The sequence below is a fragment of the Athene noctua genome, chromosome 2 (genome assembly GCF_965140245.1).
Source record: "Athene noctua chromosome 2, bAthNoc1.hap1.1, whole genome shotgun sequence".
Lineage (NCBI taxonomy): Eukaryota > Metazoa > Chordata > Aves > Strigiformes > Strigidae > Athene > Athene noctua.
Window position 1 is genome coordinate 124,707,937 of NC_134038.1, and position 20,158 is coordinate 124,728,094.

At 36.3% G+C, this 20,158-nt stretch overlaps 1 protein-coding gene across 1 annotated transcript; it reads right to left on the reverse strand.

Annotated features, from left to right (window-relative positions):
• Positions 1 to 2,307: 2,307 nt before the first annotated feature.
• On the reverse strand, positions 2,308 to 19,969 carry ARL5B (ARF like GTPase 5B). The gene is made up of 6 exons (XM_074900175.1): positions 19,809 to 19,969; positions 12,497 to 12,557; positions 11,161 to 11,308; positions 8,183 to 8,266; positions 6,282 to 6,433; positions 2,308 to 4,339 (listed from the first exon to the last, which is right to left on the reverse strand). Exons 1-6 carry the CDS (start codon positions 19,852 to 19,854, stop codon positions 4,291 to 4,293), a joined length of 540 nt encoding a protein of 179 aa, XP_074756276.1. The 5' UTR covers positions 19,855 to 19,969; the 3' UTR covers positions 2,308 to 4,290.
• Between the last annotated feature and the right edge of the window lie 189 nt (positions 19,970 to 20,158).

Below are 20,158 nucleotides of genomic sequence, written 5' to 3' on the forward strand. Positions count from 1 at the left end.
TGAGATTGGATTTAGCAGAACAGCTGTATGAGGAAAATGCAGCTTACTTGGTAAAACCTATACTGTATGACCACCTTTTTCTGTACAGTACCTCACATGCCTTTCTCAGAACCTTTAGACAAGACAGTACAAGGCAACAATACTTCATGGGGGTTGGGGTGGGGGTGAGGAGGGAGAGAGAAGGAAAAACTAAAAAAAAAGGACAAGGGCTCAAATTAGAGACAGGATGGAAAGGTAGTAAGGCACCATCAAGAAATAAAGACAGCTTGTTTCCTAAGCCTGACCTCCAGTGGTGAGTACAGAAACTAAGATAAATTACACCCTTAATGCAAGCTGCCATGAACATACTCATGAACAGTGAAAAAACCCCCTATGATACATATTCAGGACCTCTCAAACAGATTGAACAATGAAGTAAATAACAAAGAAGTCACATTCAGCCAAAAAAAGAACTATTATGCCTGTGAAAGCTGACATGTCCCAGCTTTAGTTTTCTGGAAATAATTTGATGTCAGAAGTACATCCCCATTTTATTAACTCAAACTACTGATCTGTCTGCAAAAATCTGTCTGCAAGTCATGTTTGGGCCAAAAGGTGTTTTTTTTGAAAACAACAACAACAAAATACAAATGAAAGTCCAGTCTCTTAAAAAAATTACTTTGCTGTCTGTTACAATATTTACATGGTAAAATGACTACCAGTTTGACTGTGGCATTTTATTTTCAAAACTGGAAAAAACTAAAATGGCATGTTTTACAGGGGGCATTTCAGTTGACAAAGAGCAAATCAACTTTTCAAAAATTTAATATATGAAATGATAATAAAGAACATGAATATTTGCAAGCTACAGTAACTGTAGGGTAAGGAAAGGAAAACTGTTTCATTCTCAACCACAAATTACTCACTTTAACATGCTAAATGGTACAAAAGGAAAAGCAACTTTTTATCATCACGAAATATATTTTTTTACTTAGAAAATGGTTTTTACTTACCATATATTATTGAAGCAGATAAAAACTAGCTGGACAGAAAAAGATAGTAAGGATAGTACTCTCACTACTCAATTAGCCAGCTTATTTTTTCTGGTACTTATTTATGCAATAAGGCTTTATTTAGTCTTAATATGATTAACAGAGAGGAAAACTTTAAAATTATTACTGGATCTACTTAGTAACAACAGCTAGCTTACAGATGAACACATCAGGGAAGGGGAAAGGTAAAGTCTGATTGTAAAACTTAATTCCACTTCAAATAAATGAAACAAATTAAGCAAAAGAGCTTAAAAGTCTGCAAAGACTGCATTCAAAAAGCAGATCCTGCCAACCTCATCCAAGCATGACAAAAATTGCTGAAAGGTGCGTACTCACAGAAGCTGCTAAACAAATCAGAAGTATTTCTCTCATATTATAATGTATTATTTTAACACAGTGTCTCTGGTCTTATAAATTAGACTATAACATGCATATCAATTACTTATTACAGTATCCTGTAATATTATGAAAATAATATTACATGAGTTAAATGGATCATTTAGGAGAAAAATCTTTGTGATATTTTACTTAAGAATGTTTTAAAATGTTACCTTATGTTTGTTAATTAGCTTCTCAGAGGAAATTACAGAGTTCTTTGTGAACAGTATATTAAATGCAGAATATTTTTGCAGTGCAAAAACTACCTGCAACATAATTACTACATACAGATTAACAAAGATAATGCAGTGTTTGGCAGTGCAAAGACACATGCAGTGTTCTAAAGCACTCCATTGTAAAAATTATTTTAATCAAATCACTTTTAGTTTAACAGGCTCTGAAGGTGATTAAAAACAAACTTCCCAAAATTCCACACCAAGCCTTTTTCAAAAAAACCCAAACCACAGCATAAATGCCGTGAACAAACTGATTATCATAAATAGAAAACTGTTACAGAAAATGAAGTAGTAAGGTGATCAAAATCATAGCTATTGTCAAGAATTTTTCATTCTGTAAAGGTACTCAAAGGTCTTAAGTGTTAATGAATTAAAAGAAAACTCATTATTCTGATATTCTAAGATCTACAATATGACCATTTCCTCCTAATCAAATTTAGACGTCTTACTGGATTTAGTATCAAACTATAGATTTACAAATGGTTTTACCTGGGAAGTGTTAAATATAAAATCATGCATTTAAAAAAAAAAAAAACAACAAACAATCAAAGGGCTATATATCCAGATAGTGCTTTTTATATGTATTCAGGACTATATTCTGCATTACATAAAAATAAACCTAAAAATAAAACTAAAATGAAAAACAATATCAAGTCAGCAAACAAGAGACCTCATTCACAGTATCATTTTATTTTTTTCATTTATAATTTGCTTTCCTAAGAACAAAACAAATCTTATTTTCACACATTAGAACAGTTGTTAATACGAACATTGGAGCAATAAGATGTGGTATCAGATTTTAACCTTGTCTTGCATTCCTTTTTAATTTAAGCACTACTTTTCACTGATGTAAATTATTTTCTGAGCATTTTGACTTGATACTCAACATAGTCTTTCTCCTAAACATGACTTTTGCTAGCCAGCATTAATATATAAATTGATTCAACCAATCACTGATTCGATATGTATTCAAAGTTTTTTTTTAACACTTATGACATAACACTTATGACTACATATTTGTTGATATGTTTAAAACTTCATTAAGCTTTGATCAAATAAAAATGGAGTCAAATTGAAATTTAGAAAACTTAAAATTTTAGTAAAGAAAACTCAGTGTGCATGAATTATTACAATATTTATCAAAAACATTTGTCTTTAAAGAACTCTAGTCAATTAGCTTCATGGTTCTAGTAACCAGACTCCACATGGGGTTTAGGCATGCAAAAGTACAGAATGGTGATTTTGGAAAGCCTGCCAAGCATTTATGTACGTTACATCCTTGACTGCTGTTGGGATTTCACTAGGAATGGGGTGTCCACTATAGGTTTTATTTTTAATTTTTTTTCCTCAGATGTTTTTTGAGGAGTCAGGTGTTTGGGTATTTTTTGCCATCCAATGTTCTCATTTAACTTAATCCATAGCTTTAGATTCTCTTTAAAGATCTCACTTCTTCCCCTTCAAACTAAATTAAAAGTTACTAGGTCAAATCTTTCAACATCTTTTTTTCAAATGGAAGCTCTCTGTTTTTTCAACTTTTACTTCCTAAATTACAGGCAAATGAATCTAAATCGAACACCATCAAAAGTTCTCTGCTCCTGTAAATGAGACTAAAACCTCAAATTAAGGCAAATTTTTTTCTCTGTAACAGAATCTGAAAACATATTTGATAGCAGATAAATAAATGTAAAGATCAGCTTCACTCTGAAGTCTACATATACAGCACCATGACTTTCTTCTGTTTATAAATCTGGCTTCCCTTCTGATTTGCATTAATTTAGAAAACAGCACTCTCACTAAAAGGTGAAGAAGGCTCATGTATACAGTATTTAAAATTTTAACAGATTACAGCAAGTCTACACATAACACTGGCCGCTGTGATTCCAAATGTAATTATCAAGAGGTTTATTTTAAAAAAGGTATTCAAGTTCCAAATGACTAAACCAGCACTTAATAACAAAATTTTTATGCACTGTACAGAGATGTATTTTCAAGTAAAAGAAGAAGAATCATATCCTAGAACTACTTACCAGAGAAATTGAGAATGAAGTAGATTTCTTTTAAGGCAGAAGTTCAATTACATATCAGGTTAAAAGCCACCACAATATTAACTACAACTAACTCGTTCAGCTTTTAAAAATTTGCATTCATAACTTAACTCCCATGCTGGCTAGAACTCTACTGACGTTACAGGTAGTCCAGCTGGAGATATGGTTATCCTTAGAGGCTAAAGCTATGCCAGAGTAAAGTCAACCTACTCACTACTTTTTCATTACTAAACAAACTGCGCTCATTTATGTTAGTAAGTTATATAAACTATTTAGAAAGAAGAAGTATGAAATATTGACAATGACAAAACAGATTTTAAAAAGCTATCATTGAAAAAGTTAGAATACATATTCAGAAGAATTTCAATGCTTAAAACCAGATTCACATATGTTCATCCAGTTGAAGATTAGTGTATTAAAAAAAGTTAAGAAAATACTTTGTGTTTCAGTTCAACTGCACTTGATTCAAGTACAGCTTGGAGGTTGGCTGATATAAATTAAACATGGTCACTGCCTCAGCAGCCGGAAGTACAGAAAAATGTACATGTTCACAGGATAAATAGAAGTCTCTTCTTTTGGAGAAAAGAAAAAAAAAAAAAGCTATCTCACTCCAATACGGGAGGTCATCCACTCCAAGCCTTGGCATAATCTGAAAGATAAGAGATGTTCTATTGGTACTAGTTCTATTGCAACATTTTAAAGGTATTTTCTACTTGTTTTCATGCTTAAAAAAATGTACTTAAAATAAATACAAGCAGGAATTGAGATTGAAACTTGAACAGAGTAAATAGTGTTTTAAACTAAGTCTACTGCAGCTTTAACCAAAAGAAGATGGTCAAGCAAGCTATTTTATTGAAGCTTGACACTCCTTCAGTTTTTCTTCCTTGTAAATCTGAAAGACACTATTAATAACATGCTTACTCATAAGTACATGGAATCAAATAAATTTTTCTTTTGCTACAAGTTTCCCATGAAAGACTCCTTGCTTGAAAGCTAGACCTTTACATACTAGAAGACAAAGGATAGGTACCCAGACTGAAGTGGTTGACAAAAAGGCAGTGTATCAAGAATTCCAAAATCTCATTATAAAATTAAAAATATGTTTATATTCAACATCAAGATTGCATGGGATCTAATCTCCTTACCCAATCTGCATCTCTACCTAAAAGACTTCCATTTCAGAAGACAGACTTTCCTTTGATTTATTTAGTTACCTAGTTTATGTCATCTTCAAGCTTTAGCTTTGTAAAGTAATCAGGACAGCTATTCAAGAGGGTTAGTTTCATTCATATGGGGTTAATCTCCCTAGACTTGTCAGATCTTCCCAAGGAAGATTCAGCTCAGCAATCTAAGTCTGGGAAATTTTATGAGTTGGTCTCACTGTGACAGTATTAAGTATACTAATTACTAATTTTTTTTTTTCTTTTTTTTTTAAATAAGAAAGAAGCCGCATAGGATGGCCAATTTTTCTAAACCAAAGTTCATATTCATTAATTTCTACCTTCCTCCAAATGCCAACTTATCTGAAGATCTAGTTAGTACAAAAACTAAATACTCAAAAGCGACTTTGGCAAAACTGGTAAGTAGAAAGCAGAGTTTACTCTTAGCATGAAACAATACAATCCAAAGATTCAATCAAAAAAAGTTTGTTTTCACTAACACATCCCACCCTAAGGAAGTGAATGCTACTAATCACTCAAGACATCTCCATTACATTAGAAAATACTTCATGCTAGAAGTGAGGAAGATGATCTCATTTCCAAATACTCAGTTGGATTCACTATTTTTGATGCCACAAGACCAGATTATTGTAAAGGTTTTATAACACAGATGCAGAAAACTTCTACTACATATTAGAAGACTGCTTTAATTATCAAGATGAAAAATTCGCACACTTCAAACCATGTAAGCAAGACACTATCCACCTTGTTACAGGCATCCAAAAGTGGTTTTGGATCTTTATAGACAAAGGATCCAAGGAAAGCTCAGCTTTCCATTTTAGTAATTGCTGGAATCAAAATTAGCTAAAACAGCCAGATATAAAGAAAAGGTTTAATACTGGTAACAGTTTTATTTTATGTCAGATCTATGTACCTCTTCATCAAAACTATATTTGAATGATTATCAAAAAAGTGAACTGACAAAAAAAACAAACCAAAACAAACCATCCCAACCTTCCCCCTCCACCTTAGAAGCTTACAGCAGATCAGAATGTAAAGGAAGACAACAGCAGCTTATTTCTTTAACTACACAAAGACACAGAACGAGAGGATAGCGCACAGAGAGTAAACAATTATGCCAATAGCTACACATTTGGAGGAGAGGTGTTGGGTTTTCTTTGTGGTGTTGTTTGGGTTTGGTTTTGGGTTTTTTTTTAAACAATAAGTTGAAAGACTTTCATACAAATCTGGAGTTTGAGCTATGGAAAAAATCCACAAGGTTCAATAAAGAAAAGGAAAAATTAAAAATGTCCCTCGGACTGCAAAGATCAGAAAATATATTCTTTCAGGAAATCCACATTGGTGTCAGTAGGCTTCTAAATCAGTATTCTCATTTACTATGTATTACTATAATAACCCATAAGCATTTACCCTTCTCCTGTCAGAGCACAACAGGACTGAATGTGCCACGGGTGATCCTTTATGGAGCTAAGAGTGAGGTATGTAGATATCTCAGCAGCTGTCATGCAACCTTTCATGTCCTGCTTGTTTGCAAAGATGAGAACTGCAGCCTTCCGTAAATCCTGGAAGTAATTTAAAGTATTCATAATAGTTATTATAAAGAACTAAAAGGTTACTGCATTAACTGAAGTTCTTAGAAGAACTGTATTCAAGCTAATCTACAATTACAAAGCAGCATGGAGTTTTTAAGACATAGTGCATTACAAATTAATTACATTAAGACTGAAGAAACCAATTATTGGGTAAACCAATTTATTCTTGAGTTTTCTTCACAGAGAATCAAATTATAATTATATGACTATCCTTTTGGTGTTGACCACATGCTCATATGTTAAATAATGAAAGTCTTGTTAAAATATATTTCATAAAGCTCCAAACCATCCAGCCAGCAGAATTATTACTGGATAAACATTCCAAAATCTACATTAGATACTATTCAAATGGAAAAACCTGCTAGCTATCATTCCCTTGAAATTACTTTCAACTTCATGAAACAGGTTCTGTAGTGATTAAAGCAGTAACAATTTAAGAAAACTATATTCTGTTAAGTTTTATCCTATTGCTCCAAAAAGGGAGCTCTAACAATGCTGCAGCAGCTTTAGTAAAAGCAGAAACTAATAGAAAGTTGGTTTGTTTCTGTATGAAAATTAGGTTTCCACACAGCAATGAGAGAAGAACTGAGATGCATGGTTCTAGGAGCGCAGGAGGGTAAACAAATGCAATACTCAGGAAGCTGACAGTTGTGATTAAAAGTGTTCAACACATTTAAATGTATATTAAATTTTGAAACTATTTCTCCATCAAGAGAAAAAAACCCACAAGCCTCTATAGTTCAAAGTTGAAAATTCACTCCTACAAGTAGTAGCTGAGGCCTACTGACTGTTTTCAAGAGATGGTAGGTGACAATCTCGTAAGAGTGTACAACACCAGAAACTCATGAATTATATGAGAAAACTTCACTATAAAAGGTCATCTTTCCACCTTTTTTGGTAGTGTATTTGTTTCTTACTGCCAGACCCAAACTACATTAATAACTATCAAGTAAAAACCTCACTCATTTGAAACAATGCAAATCTCTTGGAGAAATGAACTCCACAGAATTACTTGCACTGTACTACATCCTTTTCCTTCAAAAACTGAGATATTTAGATTTAAAACAACCCTAATCTAGCTTGAGAGTGATCACAGAAGGTTTTAATGTACTCGAGCTAATCCAATGCAGACATTAATTTAGGATGTTTGAGGGAGTTGACCCAATGTTGAACAGTCCTCAATATAACATAAAATAATAGAACTACAAACAAAATAAGTCAGAAGGAAACTGAACTGAAACTATTTTATCCATAAGTATTATGGATATAATATAGTTTATTATATCCATTAGATATGCTCCTTGATTTTAAAGAACTGGATTAAACCAAACAAGAAAGAGAAATGACATTGCCTATTTCCTAAAATAATTTTTTTTTAAAAGTTTCTTGAAATTTTAACCATTTAACTGAAAGAAGAGAGATAGTGGTGGTGAACAATAATACTGCGTTATAATAATATGAAGTTTAAGATATTTTACAAGTTCGACATTTGCAAAGTAGAATGATCTGATCAGAATCAAGCAAACCCTCTTCTAAGAGTGTTTCATAATAATTTTCCTGTGTATCTATAATTTATATGGTTTTAAAATGTAACCAACATACATGCACATTTAGGCTCAGAATTTTTTTTGAGTGTCATTTTTGCTAACATAGGAAGCATGTAATGTTATTTGACTGTTTACTACAAAAGGAAACTATTATCTCAATTACCCACCATACCTCATGAGCCAGCATTCTATAAAGTTCTTCTTTTGTAATAGAAAGTCGCTCTCTATCAATGCTGTCAACAACAAGAATGATGAACTAGGGGAAAAAACAATAGTACAGTATGTAAGTACAAAGTATAAATTACAGAAAGCATGTTTTCAAGAGGCCACTACCACAAGTCTTCCTATATGGCGGACATTGACTTTCAGAGCACACTAGAAAATAGGTTTATTGTTAATTACAGTCTTTTGCTAGAGTACTGGGAATCATACATGAAGATTATTGTTTATAAAAAAAAAATAATTATTGTGCTTGTAAATTTCAGCACTGCTATTAGAATCTACTTTCACGTACTATGGTTAAATCTCCCTGGTAGATTTTCAGGCCCTACATCATAAGAAAAGTAGTGATGTAGGTACCAAAAGCACCTACAGAGAGTGGATTACATTTAAAATGCGGATGACAAACTTGCTACACAGCTACCAATAAAACAGCTATTACTGTCCACTACTACTTGCATACTCAGAAAACTATAACACCGAAAATGAAATACCCTATTTTGAATGAGGCATTTTTAGCAATTCAGCATCACCTTACTCACAAGGCTTAAGAAATGTTATTTCCAAGTAGTACATCAGACCTCAGTAAGCTATGTACCTGCAGGGCTTAGCATTATGTTGCTGCACAACACCTGAACCTTTGTACCACAAAGGGCCTGTGCAGTTGGTCTGTCATTCACACCTCTTCCACCTAGGCACTTGGAAATGGCTATAGCAGTTGATTTTACCCTTGCTGTTCCTGCCAGGCACATAATTGTCATGGCTGTGCACTTGTGAATCCTGAGACACTGCTAGATATGGCGCATCAGATCTCCCATGGGAAGCAATTGTCACTGGTATGAAAATTACTCTCTTTTACCCTGCTCTTTCTGCCGCTTGTCTTGTACCTTCTGTGCCTTATACTAGACATGAAAAAGACATGGCATTACATAGTAGGTAATACTCACCTAAATGCTTGTAAGCATTACACACAAACCATAACAACTGATCAATGTTCAACATTTGCCCTGCACAGTGTGCTCCAAGCAGCACTAACAGCATCATAGGTGGGAACAATGAGAAGGGAGATCAAGCACGTTCTGATGAAAATTATACAGATACTATCAAAAAAAAAAAAAAAAGTTACAGGGAACAAACACATGCTGCATTGGAGAGGAAACCAAAGAGATTACATTCACCTGAGAGACTCCATCACTTCTCTCCCCAGACAGAAACACTTTTCCAATCCTTTTCTCTTTTACCATAGCTTTCTTCTTGCCTGCCCCAATAACAATCATGAGAGCGCCCCTCCCCTTTCCTCTCCCCCCCAGATCTTGTGCCTGTAAGCCTGTCTCAACATCCTTTCTGTAAGAATACTATCCGATTCTTAAAACAGAATTGCAGAATTAGCAATGTCAAGTTGAAGCTAATTAGGACAGGTATGCACCAAAAAGCTTATTTGTGGAATTTTTATAGTACTTCAAAGATTTTGTTTACATTCCTTCAATTTACAGATAAGGAAAAAGAGAAGAGAGACACAGTAACAAAGAAGTAGTATTAGAAGCCACCACTATAATTCCCCAAATCACTTTGCCTTATAAAATGAAGGGGATTCATTACCCATTGAAAATTACAACAAAGTACGAAAAACTAAGTCAACGTAATGCTGCTGTGGCTTTGAGATGTCCAACAGTTGAGGAGGAACAGTCAAGGAATTATTCATATCAGGGAGGCTAGGATTAGCATACTGAACAGACCCCTTTTCTTACTCAACTGTTTCCAGCAGACAAAGCTTCTAAGGGAAAGCTCTTCTCTACAAGTGCTAGAAAGCACTGGTTTTCAAAAACTTACTAGCCAGAATATGATGAAGAACATCCCAAAAGGATCAAAGAAAGGACTAATATATGCATTTCCCCAAATGCCAAAATAAAAGATTCTCACTGGACAAATGTCAAGAACTTACTGTTATTGTACCAGATAATGCTGGCAGAAGTATCTTGACCCTCATATGTGTCTTAGATGTAGTCATACTTTTCTAGATAATTTTAAAACCAAGTTTAAAATACTAGAGATGAAGTTTGAGATGTCATTGCCAGGCTTTCCGTAGATAAAAAGTTTCTGAACATCAGGGATGGATCACTCTCTCAAAGAGGGGCATAGGACAGAAAATTTCATTTTACAGGAGGATAGAATGCTTATATAAAGAGTAATATCTACAAGAGATCTCCTCTTTTTGTGCAAATGGTAAGAAATTGTCTAAAATCTTTTACATCAATGTAGAAGTCTCAAAGCGAAGCTACAGAGATCTTAAATGCATGTTGCGTTGACAAACTTTTGGCATCAAAGACTGGCATAAAAAACCTCCAAAAGACATCTGTTGCTGAGTTCTACTCCAAACCTTTCCAGAGATAGCAGCTTTACCAGTACTTTATGAATACTGCACAGCTAGATCTTCCTTTATCCCTTGGATAAAAGCCACAAGCTGATGAGCTTTTTAAATACTGTTTCCTAGAGAAAGTTTCACTCGCCATTCTTAATTATCATTACATCAAAAACCTTTCAGACTAGATGTACAGAAGCTCGGTTAACCACTGCAAATGCACACCAAATTTGCAAAGTACACTGCAATTTTTTTAAAATCTGCTTGGAAAAACATGCAAAAACCCTGTTTGATCTGAAATATATTTTGATATAATTTGATTATGTAAAAAAATAGTCTACCTTCACAGCTTATACCACAGATCAGACAACATTAAAGTATACAGGAAAAATATTTCAAATATTACCAGAAAATTGGCATACCAGAGACACCTTACACTTTTTGCGTTTGCTCTTCCTCAAGAAGATTTAAAAACAATACAGTTGAAATATTTACAAAAATCACCAATTTTCCTAATAAATATAATTTCAAACAAACATTAAATTTGCAGACTTGAAAGCACCATTTCATACCTCTGTGTTTGAGTAATATGTATTCCATGATGACCGTAATGATTCTTGTCCTCCAATATCCCACATTAAGAAATGAGTGTTTTTCACCACTATTTCTTCTACATTGCTTCCTATGGTTGGAGAAGTATGAACCACTTCATTCATTAAGCTAAAGGGAACAATAGCACACCATAAAGACCAGACAGTAAAATCCACAAGGGTTCTCACAGCTCAATCACAAGAAATTTGTTGTAGACAATGTAAATATGTGTAACTGATAAAGATTAAAAAACAAGGCATATTTCAAAAAGCTATACATTTGAATTTTTATAGAAATAAAGCAAATGTTTAAGAGCAGTTCTTTAGTAAAAAGATTAGTTCAATCTGAATTTGGACTAAAACCTGTGGCTGATGAAGTTCTAGTGTGCTTTTGTAGCGAGACTGTAGACAAGCCTAAAGATATCAGCAACAAAAAATAAGCACATAACAGGCTTATAAGAAGTGGATAAGCATTTGCCTTTTCAAAAGCTTCTCTTTTTAAAGGACACTCTTTAACAGATACTTAAACTGCACTTGTTTCAAAGTAGAAACTGCTATTCTAAAGATCCCAAATAAGGGGAACACTAAACTGGGTAAAACATAAATCAGAATATCAGGGCACTCAACTTAGTAAACAAATTCCAAAGGACTGTTTGTTTACATAGCTGAAAATTTCTCAGTACTACCTTTAAGTTTTGTCAAAAGTGCTTAGGAAAAAGGTTTTTTGGAAAACATCCTCTGCTGCCTTCATATCCAAATATGCATAGCAATTTGGCTACACCCTCCTCCTTTCCCACAATTACAATATTAACTATGTTCCTGCCAGTATTCTTGAATTTATCACAGATATTATTGGAATGATGACAAGATTTGGGTGCAATGATGTTATTGAAAATGCTTAAGATAGGACCCAGGCAAGATGAACTACTATTTTGGGGAATCCTCCATCATAAATTTTAGACACAGGAATCAGGAAACATTAATGGATTTTTGCAGAGTGACTAGAATTTCCATTAATTTAAAAATCACTTCCTTCTCTGCAATTCTTGGCGATAGGATAGGCCTTGGTTGCAAAAGAATTTCCAGTGCACTTTCTGCCAGTACGTACAATTTTTGTTATTCAACTTACAGTTCTGTTTTAAAACACTACAGTTTTCCTTCACTGTTCATTTAAATATTTACTCTGTTTAGAACAACTAATACCATTAATGTACAAACTGTGATCTAGTACCTCAGAGATCCACCAGTTTGCAAAGCTGAATTTTCAATGATTAAACAGTGGCAAATACCAAAATGCAAACAGAAATAATATACTTACAATTGGTAAAGAATAGTAGTCTTTCCAGCATTATCAAGTCCCACTATGATTACTTTATGCTCTGCATATACACAAAAAAGACAGGAACAAATTAGTGGAAACAGCAATAATTATAACTCTGGTTAATCACTTCTCCTTGGTGAAGAAAGCAACTGCTTGTTTGTTTTATTTCAACAGCTTACACAGAATACTGGCGACTTCAGTACAGAAAATAAAAATCCACAAAACCTCATCTTCTCTTGAGACTAAAGTTTTAGGAGAAGTCAGTACTGGAAGTCTTCATAAAGTAATCATATTAGTAAATATTCCTTAATTAAAAGAATCTAGTTTTAGAAAGAAAAGTAAAATGAAAAAATATAACTCATAGCAGTGTATCACCTTAAGAATATCACCAAACATCCAAAGACTGCACAAAATATTAGCCTAACATTCAAGGCTCAATAATAGCCACTTGTTAAGGGACTACCACAATTCACAGATTAAAAACTAAGAGGAAGCTGCATTTTGAATAGATCAGAAATTCCAGTGTTGCAATTTCTGAACTGAAAATGCACAGAATAATAGAATAGTTGAGGTTGGAAGACACTATGGGAGGTCATGTCGTCCAACCTCCCCTGCTCAAGCAGGGCCACCTAGAGCCAGTTGCCCAGGACCATGTTCAGGCGGCTCTTGAATATCTCCAAGGGTGGAGACTCCACAGTCTCCCTGCACAACCTGTGCCAGTGCTCTGTCATCCTCACAGTGAAAACCATGTTTCCTGATGTTCAGAGGGAACCTCCTGTGTTCCAGTTTGTGCCCACTGCCTCTGGTCCTGTCACTGGGCACCAGTGAGACAAGCTGGCTGTCTTCTTTGCACCCTCCCTTCAGGTATTTATATACATTAACAAGATCTCCCCTGAGCCTTCTCTTCTGCAGGCTGAACAGTCCCAGCTCTCTCAGCCTTTTCTCATACATGAGATGATCCTGTCACTTTGTCATCTTTGTGGCCCTTCCTTGGACTCTTTCCAGTATGACAAAAAAAGCAAATCACTTGAGAGCAGAGAATTTACAAATGGATACTAGAAGTAAAACTTGTATAGGTCTGTGAATAGGCTCGCTTTTGAAGGGGTAATACTTAAAATTCTAGGGCACTTATTCCAAAGCAAAACATGGTTCACAGCTTAAAGTATTCCTCTGAAATACCACATTCAATCTACAAGACTTATAACATATTACTAAAAGATCAGAAGATCTATCATGAATATCAAATTGCTGATTTTTTTGTCAGCAAGTTGGCAGTCTAAGTAAGAACTAAAGTGCTGGTTGCTTGTTTGTTCATGTTTTGTTTGTGGTTTTTTTTGTTTGTTTGTTTTTAAATTATTTATATATAATAACCTAGGTCTTTTCAATATTGAAACTGATTTTAATAAAACGATCTCTTCCTTGGGACTTTTAGAAGTTTTGCTATGCAATATGGCCCTAACAGATGTTGAAAGGTATTTTCTTATATCAGTTCCCTTACTACTGCATCCTACCATCATGTTCTAAGGAAAGAACTTTTCCTGGCCTTACATTCAGTAATACTTCTAGCCCCATAAGCAGCAGCAGTAATTAATAACCCTTCCCAATACATAAATGGTATGAAATCCTCTCTGCTTTCAACTCTAATCAACAATACCACATAGCTAGACTGTCCATGTCTTCTTCAAATTCAGTTAAGTTTGAAGAACTTTCAAAGTTCAAACACAGAAATACCTCTCTGTTGTTTTCAAAATAGCCATGTTGTCAACTATTTCCTGGAAGAAGATGATTCTACTTTTGCAACATTCTGTTTATTTTCAATGAGGAAAACACAAGGAATTCCAGTCAGGCATTACATTTATCTTTCCCACCTTCACATCAGAATACAGTCTTACTTAGGAATGAATGAGAAGCGTTGCACGAAACAATATCATGCTACTTAAAGTAATGAAAAAAAACCCCTGCATTGAGATGACTGTTTTGAAAGCCACTGAAGCATGAATGGTTTAACACTAATTGGGGAAAAAAGGAACAGCTTATCTGTGTTACTCCACAGTCAAATGGTATTTTATAGAGTAACTGCATAAGCACAAACAAGAAATTAACACAAGTGTTAATTAATACTGATTTGGGGATGAAAATAATACAATGAAAGCATCACTATCTCATACAAATATCAGTTTCCATCTTTTACTAATGTAGTTTCTTTCAGAACTGTCATCTAAGGTAATGGAAAACTCTTAACTTAAAAATTCAACTTTTGAATATGTTTGTGTCTAGATTGGTTAGATTACAGAATTTTAACTTCTATATGTGCATTAGAGGAAAAACACACAAACTTTAAAACTGCCAAACTAAGAACAAAATTTTATCAAGACAAGTACTGACTTACAAGAACAACTAGTAGACGATAGATGCTACATTTAAGTGGAAGTATAATTATGGAGTAAACCACAGGCAGTGATTTATGCTCATATTTGTGTTCTGTACTTATAGACTAACCCAAGTTTCTCACTTTCACTGGCTGGTGTTCAAGCTCAGTCTGGGCTGAACTCATTAATATCTCCCCAGTCCACCATGTTCTTGGCAAAAGAAGAAAATCCAAAGCAGAATCTTTATAAATCTGATAGAAAGTGGGAAAAAAGTAAGTAGAAAAAGTAGGCATATGCAGTGGAAAAAAAGGCAGTATTAGACATCTGTTTAAAAGAATCCAAAGAATTCTGTTATATCAACCACTCCTGGCAGACTGTTTTTTAAAAAAAAGTACATAGTATTGTTAAAAAAAAAACACCTCTGTCAGTCTAGTATCACAAAATAATAGGACAGTGAAGATGATCTTCTTGCAGATGTTAGAAGGAAGACATAATATGCTCTTTTCTTCACTTACTCTTCTGAATTCCTCTGTGGTAAAGGATCCAAAACTGAAGATTCAATTTCCCCAACTTTGCCCTTTTTCCTCTTTCTAATTCACAAAAATTAAAAATAAATCTAAACAATGATGAGCAAGGCTCATTACCAACATATTTGAAAGAATAAATGAATATTGGAAGGGGTATCTATACTTTTCAGGTTGTGAAACACAAACCCCACATCGAGTTCCAAAGAACAACAATCTTGGAAGTTTCAAGGCTGAAGACAGAATGCAGACAGAAGTTTGCTAGGGAGGAGGCAAGAGGAGTAGCATTTTACTAAAGTTCAAAGACATTTCAATACAAGGATTCATTCTACACACCAAAAGCTGCCTTAGAGTCTTCTTTTAGGCACAAAAAACCTGCTTAAATACATCTCGTATTTCCAGATGGGATTACAAGAAAGTAGCCTTTAGTAGTCACTGGAACAAAAATCCACTTGGTTTTGCAGATAACGGTCTCTGCTAAACTGTGGAGTTACAGAAGTTTACCCACCTTGACTTAGAGCTTAACATTATTTTTCTTACAGCAGCTTTTTAACATCTTTAGCATTTATTCAGAGCAACCTGGAAGACTCTGAACACCTATCATTCAAAAAAATTAAAATACAGATTTGTGAACTTCTTAAAGAACTATATCAGACACACACACACAGAGAAAGGAATAAAGGCAACTGACAGTAGTCAAAACCTTATCAGGGTTGCTGATGCTCACTTCTGTTTTTTCCTTATGGCTTCATTAAGAGCAATCTTGATAGTATTGATGGAATGGTAAGTCAAGCAAGTTTTATTCAACTATGTGTTAACACAGGCAATAAGCTCCAACATTTATTCATATTACTACATGCTGCTTAGAAGACTGTGTCATCTGAGTACCGAATCATAGCTTAAATTAAGGCCCTGGAACACTTTTGACCACTACCACCACACAAACAGAAATAGCTACTGTTTAAAGACTACTGCCAAACTCAAACTGGAAATGAACCCTTCCAAACATATTCACAGAACTAAATAGATTATTCCCTGATGGACTGTGCTCACTGCAGAGACTGTTAGCCTTCCTCTCTTTCATTAGTCATTGACCCAGATCAGCACACTCATCACCCAGTTTCCTTAAACTGCTCTGCACTGCAGTTTTCCTTATTCCATAATCCCCCATACCAGATTTGGAGAGTAGATGGTGCACTGCAATGGAAAAGCAAGTGCATTATGCCAGGGAGCAGGAAAAAGAGGCAAAGAAAGGCTTTCCCCTTCTGAAAGTTCTCATCATAGGCCAAAGCCATGTAACACTATTTTCTACCATGGGCCAGTCTGGGTTTGCCAAAACGGGCTAACCATACTCAACAGGGGCTGAACCACTGGAACAATTTCTGCTACACGTACAGTGAGTTGAAAAAGAACCACAGACAGATTTAACTCCCTGGTAAGAACACACAGATGCTACTCAAGTCATAGGGCTAAAACAGTTGAATACTAATAGTAAGAAATGCTCCTGGAAGAGGTCAATAGATAACACTAGTCAACAGACACTTATCACGGAATGTCTTTAGAAACAGATTAGGTCAAGTCTCTTGACCTTCTTTCCAGTACTTCATCCTTACCATTGGAAAGGATGGTAAAAGAACCAAATTGCAGGAGTAGTAAAGATGATGTGTAATTTAATAAAATGATTTTCAGCGCTTTAGTAGGATCTAATGTACCTTCTTTACAAGGTTTTCCTGCCAGGCAGAATTCACTCTGAATGAACTCAATTTTCTGTACATTGCACATTTACTGTAACTGCACTGAACCCTGAGGCACAAAAACACAAGGGGCTTATTTTAAGATGTTAGTTATCTTAAGATGTGCATTTTTCAGAAAGCTACCAATGTATCTTCCTGCTGTGAGTTAACAGTATTAGCTTACAAGTAGATATTTCTTTAATGCTGTCCAGACATTGTTGACCAAATACCTTTCAGAATGGACATTTTCAGCTCACCTATTATTCACATTTATGTAAAGCAATACTGCAGTGCATAATTAATATTCAAGTGAAATGCTGACGATTTCCTGTTCTTTATCTTCTAGCACTTAGACACACCTCCCCCATGCTCTGCTTGATGGAAGACAGATGGCACTTTCTAAATCATTACTTTGTTTAACCTTTCATTTTTCCAGTATCAAGTGCTTCAGACTATCAGCACAACCCACACTAGCCATGTCGAACTGATGATATGCTCCACACACATCGGAGTCTATTTGCATCTTTGGCACATTCCCTCTAGTTAGTCAAAATCACTGCGTAAGCTACCGTGCTAGTCTGCTCAACAAGCAGTTTCATGGGACAGCGTATAAATTCTCCAATAAAATTGTCTAGTTTTGATATAACTAGAAGACCAACAAAAGCAAACTCAATAATTACTACCCTTCATTATTACTAATAATATTATTTACAGGAAAATAGTAATGTAATTCGAGAATAATTTCCCACTAGATCTGTCAAAACTTTATGTTTGAAGATAATTTTCTAGGATGGTATTTCAATTTTGGCCATGAAAAGAAAATCACTTTCTTTTCTATGGTCACCACAAGAAGAGGGGCAAAAAACCCCAAAAAACTAAACCAAACCAAACAGAATCCCTGCAACAAAACAAGATCGGAACACACCCCAGAAGCCTATTGGGATGAAAGCCAAAGGGTAAGTATTTCATGGTAGTGCCTTATCTATCTTAACTGTGATACTAATTTTCATTAACATTTTAAATGTATGAAGAATAACTTTCAGGAATTAATATACAGTAACAAAGACAACATGTTTTACACTAATGAAATTGAATCATGTTGTCATGTACTAAAAAAAACCCCAAACACAAAAAACACCAACAAAACTGCACCTCTTCCTTCCTTCCTTCAAGTATGTATTGACATCACAGGGTACCATGTAGACCAACACTAAAAGCCACAGCAAGTTATTTCCTGATAAGTTCTCTGCTTATAGACATCTGGAGTTCTTCACCAGAAGGAAGGGAGTCACAGATTGCAGTATTTGATGAAAACCAAAAGAGTACACTGCTTTTTGAACAACAGGGGGAACCTTGAATCTTAACAAATTAGTTTTCTGTTCAGAAAACTAAGAATCTTCAAATCAAGAACAACAAAAATTTCAGAAAACTGTTAGAAGACTTCAGAAACTATGTAGTGGGATAGGGTATGGGGGAGGAAGATAAATGGTCTGGATCTCCCTCTGACTCCTATCCCATACAAGGACAGTGTAATACGTAGATCTTAATACCTACACACACTGACATTTTTCTCTGGTGTTGCCAGAATTAGAATGGGTTATGTGCATTCACAGGGACAAGACTACTAAAAGCACACCAGGAATACCAACCTCCCAAAACTTTCAAAATTGTATTTGCAACAGTTTTGTACAAAAAAAAAGATTAACTGTATTTTTAGTAACTTTAAAGTGAGAATGAAGTGTACATTTGGAAACCTCATGAGAGAACGGTAATATTAACATTGGTTTGCGTGCTCCGAACTCCGGGCCTTACACAAAAACAACAGAAATGATAAATTCTTTGACTATTTTATTATCTAACTAAAAAAGTCTAGGTAAACAAGATTCATTAAAATAAACAGATAAAACATAATTTTCTATTTTTAGAACTGTTTGAGCTAAAAGTGGTGGCAGCCACAAGTTTTGAACTCTGGATTACAACATGAGCCATTATTGTGGGGCTGGCTGCACTAGGTAAGAGAGAACGGAAAGCTATCCTCTTACGACCTTTTTATTCTTGGCTTGAGAAGTGAATTTCTTGGGTCACTAATTGCATTTAACTAGCACCTTTGGCAAAATACAAGCAGATCTTTACCTCAAGGACCCTAACAATAATTTTAGTGGACTTTTTTCTTGATAAAGATAAAAATAGCACGATTTTAGCGGCAGACCCCGACTTAAAAACGGAGGGTCTGCAAAGACAAACAAGACCTGCATCGGCCATCAAAGCTTCAGCCACTACAGCGGTGAACAACCATGTCTGAGAGGCAGCCGCATTCGCCGGGACGCGAACTGGGGAGCGCACCCGCGGCTCGCAGGGTGGCCCGGGATACGCGAGGCGTTCGGAGCAGCCGGGGGAAAAGGGGGGCCGAGGGGACCACCTCAGTCTCAGAAACAAAGCGGCTCCGAGCATGAGGCGCCGCAGAACCCGCGCCCCAGGCGCTGCACAAAGAAAAGCCCAACTTTTGCCGGGGCGCGCCCTCAGGGGAAGCCCGGCGACCGGAGCAGGCCTCCGACCCCCGACGGCTGCCCACGGCTGCCCGCGGCCCCCTCAGCCCCGCGGGCGCCACTCCCCGCCCCACCCCCACCGACGCGCCGCCCGCCCCACCTCCCCTCCCCGCACCGACTCGGGCCCCCGCGCCCACCTTGGCTACCGAAGAGACTCCACAGCTTGGCGAAGATCAGGCCCATGCCTGGCCTCGGCTGCCCGCCGGGCCCCCCGGGCCCCCCGGGCTCGGCCAGGCGGCGGCAGCAGCGGCGGCTCCGGTCGGGCGGACGCAGCCCGCAGCGACCCCGGGGCGGGGGGACGGGCACACAGCGCCGCCCCCGCCAATGGCCGCACGGCGCGAGGAGCCGCCCCAACGCCTACGGGACCCGCCGCGTCATTCGGTACGTCATCACGCACGCCCGCGGCGGCGGCCTTAGCAGGAGACGGGTAGTGGCGGGTGGCGACCGCGTCTCTCCGGGCTGAGCCGGCCGGGCTTTTCCCCGGGGC

Coding starts and splice junctions, on each gene's coding strand:
- ARL5B (XM_074900175.1), bottom strand. CDS start 19,854: ATGGGCCTGATCTTCGCCAAGCTGTGGAGTCTCTTCGGTAGCCAAG. Junction 8,267..11,160: donor CATATTACTCAAACACAGAG/GTATGAAATGGT, acceptor TTTTTCCCCTAG/TTCATCATTCTTGTTGTTGA. Junction 6,434..8,182: donor ATAGAATGCTGGCTCATGAG/GTATGGTGGGTA, acceptor AATTACTTCCAG/GATTTACGGAAGGCTGCAGT.